Source organism: Nannobrachium achirus, assembly GCF_963921795.1.
Source record: "Nannobrachium achirus genome assembly, chromosome: 10".
Lineage (NCBI taxonomy): Eukaryota > Metazoa > Chordata > Actinopteri > Myctophiformes > Myctophidae > Nannobrachium > Nannobrachium achirus.
In genome coordinates this window covers 38,096,688-38,108,459 of record NC_137819.1, presented here as the reverse complement: position 1 = coordinate 38,108,459, position 11,772 = coordinate 38,096,688, and the positions used below count along the sequence as shown (strand labels likewise).

Below are 11,772 nucleotides of genomic sequence, written 5' to 3'. Positions count from 1 at the left end.
GTATCAAACCACAGTTCTTTCATTCACTTAGCCATAGCCTGAATGAGCCAAATACAGGAGCTGAACTCCCAAACAAAAGTAAATGAAAGTGAAAGAATATGGAGAAAAGGGATTTTCCTGTGTGGTGTGGTATGATCTTATCTGATGTGTGTTGCTGCCAAATGTTGAATTGGTATGGTGCAGTTCTGCTTACACAATGACTAAACAGCACACATGCCTGGAGGTTTGGCTGTGCACTTTTTGCAAGCGATTCAAAATAAACGTCACCAGTGCCTGCCATTTTGCAACACAGCCTGGCATGTTGTGAAATGGCCGTTGCCGCATTTGTATTTCCTTCTTTGTGCAACAAAATATATTCTCTTCTGTGAGATTGTATTGGTGCGAACTCTTAATATATTCCTCCAGTAGTAGTTGAAAGTAGTGAATAAAATGTGTTCTAATACTGATTTATCTGCCTTGTAAACGTGAAGCAAGGCATTGCTGGGATAATTTGTGAACAGCAATAATTCCCCCTTGGATAGAGATTTACTCTGGCGGGGAAATAGTAGAAGCTCTACACATGACTATATGTGTGACATTTTCGTAGCAGTATTGCTGCGTTGACAAATAATGTTGCCTCATCCAACCCTTAAAAGTTGTCGATAGGTGGTGGTGGTGCTGCTGGTGATTTCCCATGCTGACTGTCATCTATCAGCCCTGTTGTCAATGCATATCAACTAGGAAGTGTTCCAAAAAACATCAGTAAAATGTTATTGTTGCGTGCCAGGGACTTTTCACTGTTGCCATGAAACACCCAATCAAGCCATATAGTCGGATATCTGATCAATAAACCTCAAAGGAACTCCAGGTAAACTAGTAGTACTCATAATAGAAATGTGTGCTCAGAAAGCATTAACCATAGGTATTAGAAATGATCATTTTAAATAGCTGCACGTCACATAATCTCAACTTTTGCATTTAATAAATCTTATGTACAAAAGCTTGGCCTTTATCACAGAATCTACAAAGAGGCTTGGCTTGGATAAAGGAAAGGAGGCATGGTTGTCACGGGAGTGTGTCGATATTGCAACATAACATTTGTCCGATGTTCCATTTGTTCGACGCGGCCAACGCTGGTGAATGCTAACCTGGTGAATGTTAACCACTATGTCTAAACCTAACCCAAACCCTTACCCTAACCTCAGTAAAACTATACCTAAACCTAACCCTAAAACCTAACCCTAACCTTTAGTCGAAATAATGACTTGTAGAAATATCGAGAAATGCCCGGTTATCACATGTCTAAGCCACCTCAAGAAGGCTAAAAGATCAGAAATTAAAAAATAGGAACAAATTAAAGATTTCATAAAAAAGATTTCTTTATTTGGTTTCTTAGTTTAGATTCTTCAAGTTCGGCAGAATCGGGACATAGAGGTTCCTTTTCGATGAGCAGTGGTAAAGACAGTTACCTTACATTTGGCAGTACAAATTGATATGTTTAGTGCCAGGGACCCCCAAATTAGAAGATTTGAGTTAAAAATGCAAGATCATTTAAAATCTTCCTAACATTTTCTATGTTTTTCAAAACTTTTCAAAATTAGCAGATGTACAAGCTTGCAGTGTGGCACAAAGTGACGTGCTGTGAGCTTGTATATCTGCCATTTTTGAATAGCCAACATATAAATGGATAAAGTGGTTAAAATGTGTTAAGGTGGTTGCACACGGCACTGCGTGTTTTGGAAATCCGAAAGCCGGAGGCCAGGGAGAGAGAGAGGAAAGAGAGAGAGAGCAAGGGACGAAAATCGAAAAAAATCAACCCTGGTCCGAAAATAAATACGAAACCGGCGGCAGTGTGCAAACGTGATTGACATAACGTGAGGTTGAATTTTGTATTCACGCGCTCCGAAATTCACTCCGATATTCGGCCCGAAAAACGCAGCAGTGTGCAAAGACCTTAACCATACTGGCGTACATTCAAATCTCAAGCCTTCATTCTGTGACTGTCACTCTCTCAGTGTTCCTATTGTCTGTCTCAATAAAGGAGAAGCAAAAACGGACTGCCCATTCCTATGAAAAACAACAACACTTCTTTTTCTTAGCTAGACTTTTATTCATTTTTAATCAATTAATAAATACATTGAAATATCACTATACATATTATCAGAAACCTTTAACAGTGTCATGTCTGCATTAAACAACACAGCAGAGTAATTTTAAATTGTTTTGCATGTAGAAAATAAATAAGTAGTTGCCAGTATGAACTCTGTTTAGCTTTGCATCAAATATGTTTAAATTGCTAAATATATCTGAAAAAGAATTCAGAAACATGTTTTGTATTATATCAATGTAAATATGCCAGCAATAACAATAAGAATAGCAAACAATGTATTAAACATTTACATACATTACAAATAAAATATTTACATATTTAAAAATCCAATAGTTAAAAAAAAACTATTTCTTTTATGGTAGTTTCCATCAACTGCTATACTGTCATGATGTTGGTATATTGTTGGCCACAAGTCGTGATAAAGTCGTTTTATCTCTACAAATAGCAAAAGAGCAGTACAAAATATATGACACATAACATGGCCTTGACAACAGTGGTGTGATATGGATTTTAGAAGTGTGGGTCCTCTAAATTCATGACGTCATGCGCGCACACTGTTTTTATTGTTAATTAGTGTGTGACTGTGTGCATATGAGGCGCGTGCGTGCAGAAAAATAAGTGTGGGCTCACCGAGCCCACGCGAGCCCATGGCATCTCACCCCTGCTTGACAATACATAATGTCCTCTCTCTGTGGCTATCACTGTCATCATGTCGTCACATTCATGGGGTCACTGCGAGGTGTCTCCCTCAGTGAAGAGCTTCTCCGTCAGTCTGTAGTACCTGCCTTTCATCTCCATGAGTTCCTGGTGAGTCCCCTGCTCCTGGACCCTCCCCTCGCCAATCACAACGATCTGATCCGCCCTCTCGATGGTCCTCAGCGTGTGTGCAATCACCAGCAGTGTCTGCTCAGGGTTAGAAGACAGGGCCTCCTTGACCTGTGTCGTAAGCACAAAGCAGTGATAACAGGAAAACAGTTTGTTAGTTTGTGTGCAATTAATTGCCTTTTTATAGAATTAAGCTTTCGGTAAAATAGCCTTCAACACCGCCAACAATGAGAAATGCCCAGAATATTGTAACAAGCACAAATGTAATTGTTGACATTAAGTTGTTCAGCAAAATGATTGTAGACAAACCTGCCTTTGTCTTCTAAGTAAAGTATATCTAAAATCTAGCAGTAATTATTCATATAAATATAAGTATAATTTTATTTATCCCATTTAAACATTTAAAACATGCTAAAGACCGTACAGTATTTCCAGGTATTATGTTACATACCTTGGTCTCACAGTCACTGTCCAGAGAGCTGGTAACCTCATCCAGAATGAGGACCTGTGGATGTCTGACCAGTGCTCTGGCTATAGCCAGCCTCTGTTTCTCACTCTTGGATAAATGACCACCTCCCTCACCCACCTCTGACAAAAGAAAACAAAGAATAAAAATGAGAAAAAAAGAAATAATGAACTATACCAGTCAATAAAGGCAAAGTAAATCTTGTCACTTGAGCTCCAACTCCATTTCTTTTCTTTTTTTGCTGATTGTTAGCTTTCTAATAGTGCTCTGATTAACAAAAAAATATTTACAGCATATATAATATTCATACCCCAATTACATTCATTTTATACCCACTGTCACCGACCCAGTTTCCATACCTCTAAAATGCAAAATGTCTAAATTGGCATTCTGACATGTTTAACAGTACAAGGGAGAGTATCAGATCCTGGATCTTTCCTACCTGTGTCGTAGCCTTTCTCCAATTGGCTGATGAAGTCATGGGCGTTGGCTCTGCGCGCTGCTTCCTGGATCTCGTCCAGTGAGCAGTTAGGAAGGCCGTAGGCTATGTTGTCCCTGACCGAGCCAGAGAAAAGCACAGGATCCTGGCTCACCAGGACTATCTGTTAACAAAGAGACACTCGTAAGAATAAGTGGAAGACAGTAGTGTTTTGAGTGATTCAAAGATGGCTTTGGAGATATTTCTGCTTTAAATCAACGGTATAAGAACTGAGAACTGAGCAAAAACAGAGTCTTTAATGAAGATGATTAAGCTTGCAATAGTGATTCCTGTAGTTTATATTATGACTAGAAGAGTGATTCTTTACTGTTATTTGTTATTAGAGTTACAGTGAGAAGACTTACTATTGTTAGGACAAAATAATGAACAAGGACATTGAAAACGTTTTCACCTGAATACAAAATAAAGAACCAAATTGATTATAATAAAAAATATAATAATGCATTACTTTTCTGTGAAGGTAGTTGTGTTCATATGAATGCAGAGGCTGTCCATCCAGCAGAATCTCTCCCTTCTGCGGCTCGTAGAACCTCTCCAGTAGACTGACACATGTGGTCTTTCCTTCTCCTGTGGAACCCACCAGGGCCGTCATCTTACCCGGGATCAGGTCCAAAGAAAAGTCCTGACACAACCAAGTGACATAATATATAAATTCTATCTATTCAAGTCAACATTATTATTATTATTACCCGCAATAAGAACCTGTGGAGCAGTAGTAGAAACCAGTGTTGCAGACCCTATTTTCTTCTAATATTATTATTATTAGTCCCTCCATTCTAATTAGAAGTGTGCAAAATGTTGGGCTGTAATGAAAACATATGCAATACTTTAAGTACAGTATTGCATAGTGTATGCTTGCTCCTCTCTCATATCCCAAAACAAGTTTGGGGAATATGTGTTAAATTCACTGGAGAATAATTTGACACATAGAGGCTCTGTTGAAATGGTAGAGGTAGGGAGAAGGTGAGCTGGTGGCAGTTGCATTCTCACTACTACAGTTATTAATGGATTACATATATGGTCACACTTTGGGTCTGTGTGGTTATGTGGTTATAGAATTTCACTACTGAACTTTAACACATTAAAACAGATATACAAGCTTCGCAGTGTATCTGTGTGGCATCGCAGTGTTGCAGTGGCTGCGAGCTTGTACATCTACTATTTTTGAACATAGAAGGCATTCGAAGAACTGGCTTCAGGTTTTTAAAGTGTTAGCATCTCAAGCTCACCTGCAGCACTGCTCTATCCGGCCGGGAGGGGTAGGAGAAGGTGAGCCTCTGAAAGCTAACGTGTCCCAGCATGTGGTCGGGGGCCAGGGTTCCTGCGGTGGTGACCCGGGGCTCTCTGTCCAGGTACTCAAACACCTTCCCAGCAGCACTCACTGAGTTCAGCATGTTCCCAAACATGTAGATCACTGTCTGGAAGGGTCAGAATGTAAGGTCAGGGAAACGCCCTGATAATGTGTCCCCATTACATTTCATTTGAAAGTGTGAAAGATATATATTTTGTAATGTAGTGTAGTTGCAGATACCCTGATGTTGTCCCCCAGATGTTCCTGATACATTATGAAGGAGACCAGGTTCCCTGTGGTCATCTGTCCTCTCTGGATGAAGAGTCTGCCATAGTACAGCACAGCTACCTGCATCACCAGCCCTGTCAACTACACAATCACACACACACGTGCATACATGAGGTAGAGCACAACCATGTATGCATGATGAAAGGCACAAATAAAAAATAAAACAGACACAAAAACAAACCGACAGTCCTCTCACCCTCCGCGCGAGCAGGTAAACAGCCCGGACCGCATCCCGCCGAGTCTTCAGAGAGTGTGTGTCCATTAGGCGGCCGTCATAACGCTGGGCCTCGCCACGCTCCATGCTGAAGCTCCGCACGACCCGGATAGCAGACACCGCCTCGATGGCAGCCTCGTTGGCCCGCGCCACCGAGTCCTGCACTGCCAGGGACAGCCTCTGGAAGAGCGGGAAAATAGCCCATTATACTGATTGCCAGGCAGGTACTTCTGTTTTTCTTAAACGTTCATCGTTATCGGAAATTGATTAATCTCAGATAGGATCACGCATGTGTCCTTAGCAGAATAGAACAACAGCAAATCCCACCATCCCACCCGTCTTCATATTCCCAACCCGTTCATATTACGCTGTGTGGTCACGGTACCTTTTGCATGCCTTTTGTATAGTTTGTTAGTCTGAAGAGTAGTTCATTAAACACAGCATTTTAGCAAAATTCTGTTTCTTAAATGACTGTATGGTATCTCATAGATATTATGTATATATTGTGTACCTACTGTCAATGCATGGACAAAATAATTTGACACTGGCTGGATTTTCATGAAACCTTTTGGTCAAAGGATCAAAGGTCAACCACTACCTGGTAGTGTGTGTCATAGACGTTCTGGATGAGGCCAGTGATGGGTGTTTCCAGCAACACCAGGAATGTGAGCTTCCAGGACAGACTCATCATCAGGGAGATCATGCCTACAGTCTTGATGAGTGTCCTCAGCAGAACGTTGGTGTTCAGAGCCACTGCCATCCCCATCTTCTTGGTGTCTTCAGACAGCCGGGAGGTGATGTCACCTGCCATAGTAGTTTAAATAAAAACTTGTTTTGTATAGTGTGTTGTGTTGCATTGTCATCAACGGTTTTGAGTTTTGTTTCATATTACAGTGGTATGTGGTATGATGCAATGCAGTTGTTCTCTTTTGGGGGGGGGGGGGGGGGGGTTATTTTAACCACTTTATATGTTGGCTAATGGCTATTACAAAATAGAAGATACATAAACTCACAGCGGAAATCATGAAAGTATTGGAAAATCTTGAATGTCCTTGACATAAAAGGTTTTATAACACTGATGTAATGTGCTGTGCGTGTTCTGTACAGTATGTTATGTTGAGTTCTTTTTTTTTTTTGGTTCTGTCTGTCAAATCGTTTCCAGTCTAGCCCAGTTTGCAGTGTAAGATAACTTGCATTGTACACAGATCAGATCCGAGCTATAATATTATACATTATAAAGTTACAGTTGAGGTAGTTAGTATTTCTTGGCTGTGTAACTGCCTCACCTGTCTTAACAGCCTCAAAGAAGGCCATGTCCTGTTTGACGAGAGCTCCAAACAACTGGACCTTCATTCTGCATGTGAAACTGTTGACAGCACTAAGAAAGAGACCGCCTCTGCACCCTGTACCGAAGGAGCTACACACACACACACACACACACACACACACACACACACACACACACACACACACACACACACACACCATAAATTACTAAGATCTCTCTCGCTGATGGTGTAGCATGCAGTGGTGTTCCATGGCATTTCACAGAGATATACACTACAGATGTATGTAACATTGTAATGGTCTTCATGGTCGGCCCATGTGTAATGGGGCATCAACTGCCCACCCTCCAAAGAGAAAAATGTGTGTTGCTGCTGTCTGTATTTTGTTCACCTTCCCAAAGAGTAAAGGCCCATAAAGAGGATGGCTGACATGAATTCACTTGACTGGTACTGGCCGCCGAGGATGTCAATGACTCTGCCAGTGTAGAATGGGATGAACGTATCACCTAAACACACACAGACAGACAGACAGACAGACAGACAGAATTCAGATGCACAGACCCAGACTGACAATAGGAGGTGGGTAGTCTACAGCAGTGGTTCGCAACTTGTGGGTCCCCAGATTATTTGCTCAAGGTGTTTTCTCTTTCAAAATAAGACTATTAATGCATCAAACTATTCCTACAATAAAACATTGTCAGACACAGGCAGAATTATGAAATATTACCTGAGAAAAAGGTTTTGAAAATAGCGGATCTACATACTTTGTGTTATGCCACAACTATAGCCTACAATTGCAGGGGGGTTGGGGGGTCCCAGTCCAAATAATATGAGTTTTTGGGTAATTATTTGTAATGATGTACAAGTTATTCTGGTCTACAGAATAGTTTGATACATTATAATTTACCCTTGCCTCAGTCTATTCTTAAATTATTCTCTTGTCATTCTTATCCTAAATATCATTGAAATATAGGGTATTCCTTCACATCATCACATCAGCAGCAGCTTTAAGGCCCATTCCCACTGGGCCAGATAACAGATATCTGGAGATATTTCTCCAGATATTTTTCCATTCAAAGTGGATGGTAGATACAGATAAAAAAAATATATACCACAGATATTTGCCACAGATACTTTTATCTGTGGCAAAACATTTTTTTATCTGTATCTACCATCCACTTTGCATGGAGAAATATCTGGAGAAATATCTCCAGATATCTGTTATCTGGCCCAGTGGGAATGGGCCTTTAGGGCTACTCACAGAGAACAGCCAGTGTCAGGAACAGGAACGCTCCAAGCAGCAGAAGATAGTCGGGTGTGTACAAGCGCAGGACTCTCATGAACAGAACTCTGGACTTCTGTTTCTTCTCTTCACCGTTTGCTCCGGCTTCGTCCTCCCTGTCCGGGAAGCTGGTCTCCCAGAACAGGGCAGCGGCGGCCGCTGCTCCGCTGCACAGGAGCCACGATGCCGGGCTGCTGCGCACCGGTCCATCCGAGCTCTGGCTCTCCTCCTCCGCGTGGTGGTGAAGCAGCAACGCGCGGCCGGTCTCATACACCGGGGAGAGGAGAGTGTGCGCCGCTATGTAGCGAATGAAGACTGGTTTGTTGAGAGGACCCAGGGTGAGCAGAGACACAGCGATCAGAGCCAGGCATCGGAGAACGGCAACGACCCAGTGGCGAAGCAGCAAGTTGCCAGACGCGCCACTCACCACTGAGTGAAATAACACCAAGTCAACGCACAGCGATAAAGCGACCGCAAAACATTTACGTGTCGCTGGAGTTAAATAAATATAAACCGTCATTTTTAATCTGCGTCGGTTGCCCTCCTGAAGTGAGCCTATTCACAGCCGCTGTCTGCTTCAGTGCTTTCAATGCTTTTAGTTAAGTAGCCTATACTTTCAGTTTCGGGTTCTGCCAGGCTAGGGATTTCCTAGCTCTGGTCCATAGCGTTAGTGGAGTTCTCCCTAACGCTATGTTCCTCTTCCTCCGTATTCCTTGGCAAAACCGGAAAACCCCGCCGTCTGGTCCAAAAATAACAAAAACTGTTTCGCCCCTCATCAAACCAAAGGTATCAGTGGACAGTTGAAAGCTTACTCTACTTAGTGGACGAGGTCTGAGCCCCCCACCACACGATTAAAATACATTTCTAGGGCAAAATGAAAAATATTCCACCGGATGGAGACGCTCTTCCTCGTTTTTACGAAACAGCGCTTCCAACGTCACAGAGTTGAATAACACCCAGCGAGACTATAGGCGCTCTACAGACGGACAGCGGTTGCCGCCGGGGCTCCCGCTTGGATCTGCGAGGACCGCGCCGCGGTGATACACTAACACACTCGCTCTTTGAGTAAACGCTGCGCGGTATTTCACAAAGATGAACACAATCCATCTCTCACCGCCCGCGTACGCATGCACAAACGAGCACGCTCGCGGGGATTTTCACGGGACTGCGCCCGCTCGCCTCGCCGCCTCTAAACTTCGCTGCGCGGACGAAATAGCCGCCCGCCTCTCATTGAAAATGAATTACTAGCAGGCGGTGACCGCGTACCGTCTGGAATCCCCTTAATGCTCTGTGTAATTCGGTCCTCTGACCTGCGCGGCAGTAGTGAGTTGGCACCTTGATGGCGACGACAAATAGTGAAAAACGAGAAGAAATGGAGTCTCCATCCGGTAGAATATTTTTCATTTTGTCCTAGAAATGTATTTTAATCGTGTGGTGGGGGGCTCAGCCCGCGTCCACTAAGTAGAGTAAGCTTTCAACTGTCCAATGATACCTTTGGTTTGGTGAGGGGCGAAACAGTTTTTGTTATTTTCGGACCAGACGGCAGGGTTTTCCGGTTTTGCCAAGGAATACGGAGGAAGAGGAACATAGCGTTAGGGAGAACTCCACTAACGCTATGGACCAGAGCTAGGGATTTCCCAGAAACTCGTTTTTGTTACAGATTCATAATTTATAGCCTAATTATAAATGGCTCAAATCAAATGTCCACAATATAGGCTACTCTAGAGTCTAGACCATAATAACACAAAAAAAGCTACCTGTAATTAAAAATATAGACCTATTGTAGACTATAACTATTAGCGTATTGAAATACATTTCTCTACGTTTCAAGTGTGCTGAAGTTCGCGCCACACACACACGCACGCTGGATGGAGTGGGTTGACATTTAGGCATATTTATATCTGACATAGGCAACAGTGTAACACATTCCATATTGTAGAATGCACGTCTGCTGCACGTACACACACACACACACACACACACACACACACACACACACACACACACACACACACACGGTTGTGAAGTTTCAGGTTCTGCTGCGCTGCTTTATTCTATTTTGTCATGTAGGCCTATAGGCTATTGCTTGTTATGTGAGACATGGCCCCCATGATAGCTATATCTTGCACTCTCCTACACACTCAATTCAATTCAAAGGAGCTTTATTGGCATGAAAAACATGCATTGCAGCAGAGCAGACACGTGCAGTACGCATAGGCAGGCTACGCTACACCCGTTCACTATAGGCATTTCATCACCATGGACAGCGACACACGCAACCTACACCTCCTATAGGCCTACTCTGCAGTGGTTCTCGACCTCACAACGCCTCGCAATGGGATGCGTTGTGAGCCTGTAGAATAGACCGGATATTTTCAAAACCTTTGCCTCTTTCTATAATATCATTTGACAATTTGGCCAGTGTTTTATGAATCTAGCCTAGTACAAAAGGACCCCAACGCCAACAAGCCATTGCTCTTTCTTGTGATTAAATCCCTTTAGTAGACCTTGCATCTGAGCTGTACTGTCCTGAACTATTAAACTTCTAATAAAGTATTAAATCAATCGCTAGTTTTTATGGTATAGTTTGTTATACTTTTGACATAATAATGGTATTTTTAAGATATCAAAAAGGTCTTAAATTGTCTCTTCACTGTCATCTGGGTGCAGTGGGGACCCCCGACCCAGAGTTTGAGAACCACTGCATAGTGTATTTTCGTTCAGTATCTATATCCTATAGTGACCACTATGTATTGTCTCGAATAATTTTACCATTTTGTCCTCTATTGCCTTGCAACCACCTCGACTAGCCTACATCAGAGCAGAAGACCAATATCATTTCAGATAAGTGGGATGTTTATGTACCTGCAATGCATGTCTGATTTTACATCTACTACCCGAATCAAAATAAGAAAAGAACACTGTTAATTCTTCTCTTCCTCATAACCAAGAGTTGTCATCATCATCCTCATGAAGCCTGCAGCTTATACAAGCTTCACCATAACCACTTCCTACCACAATGTATCAAATGTTGATTTATATAAAAAAAAAAAGAAAAAAAAAGCACTCAAGTAATTGACTGGTTTAGTAAAAGATTTAATAGAGTTAGACTAAAGTAGAGAGATTTTCCATGGGTTGTTTTAATTTATTCTTAAAGATCACATAAATATGCATCAAAGAATGTGTGGGAACTCAGCCTAACTCCTGTTAACGTTAAAATCCATCGATTGGTAACTAACTATTGTTTTCTGATGCCATTCAATAGTCAAATAATGGAACTTATGAAGTAGTGTCTTTGAATGTTATGAAGTGCCAGACACTGTATTGTAGACTTGACAATGGTTTATGGCTGCAAGGCCTAGGACAGATAAAGATTACCTCAGCCATGCAGGAAGGGAAATTATAATTAAGATAACATCTCATTGGTCATAAAAAGTAGGTAGGTCATTTCCCAGAACGACTTTCTCCTCCGTGCCAAGTTCATCAATGGTGACCATGTAGGCCACGCCCCCACTGGAGCCATCTCGACTCA

The 11,772-nt window shown here is 42.2% G+C and overlaps 2 protein-coding genes across 2 annotated transcripts in view; both read right to left on the bottom strand.

Annotated features, from left to right (window-relative positions):
* Window positions 1-2,818: 2,818 nt before the first annotated feature.
* tap2a (transporter associated with antigen processing, subunit type a) lies at window positions 2,819-8,760 on the bottom strand (the record flags this gene model as incomplete). Its single annotated transcript, XM_080735454.1, has 11 exons — window positions 2,819-3,025; window positions 3,366-3,502; window positions 3,823-3,982; window positions 4,328-4,501; window positions 5,109-5,297; window positions 5,411-5,539; window positions 5,655-5,852; window positions 6,271-6,476; window positions 6,959-7,089; window positions 7,350-7,464; window positions 8,220-8,760. 11 exons carry the CDS (start codon window positions 8,758-8,760, stop codon window positions 2,819-2,821), a joined length of 2,187 nt encoding a protein of 728 aa, XP_080591580.1.
* A 2,899-nt stretch (window positions 8,761-11,659) lies between these two features.
* psmb9a (proteasome 20S subunit beta 9a) overlaps window positions 11,660-11,772 on the bottom strand; it is a gene marked incomplete at its 3' end in the record, with an annotated part of 2,616 nt that continues 2,503 nt past the window's right edge. The window contains exon 6 of the mRNA XM_080734536.1: window positions 11,660-11,772. This exon is cut by the window's right edge and continues 15 nt beyond it. Coding sequence (XP_080590662.1) covers window positions 11,660-11,772 — 113 coding nt within the window.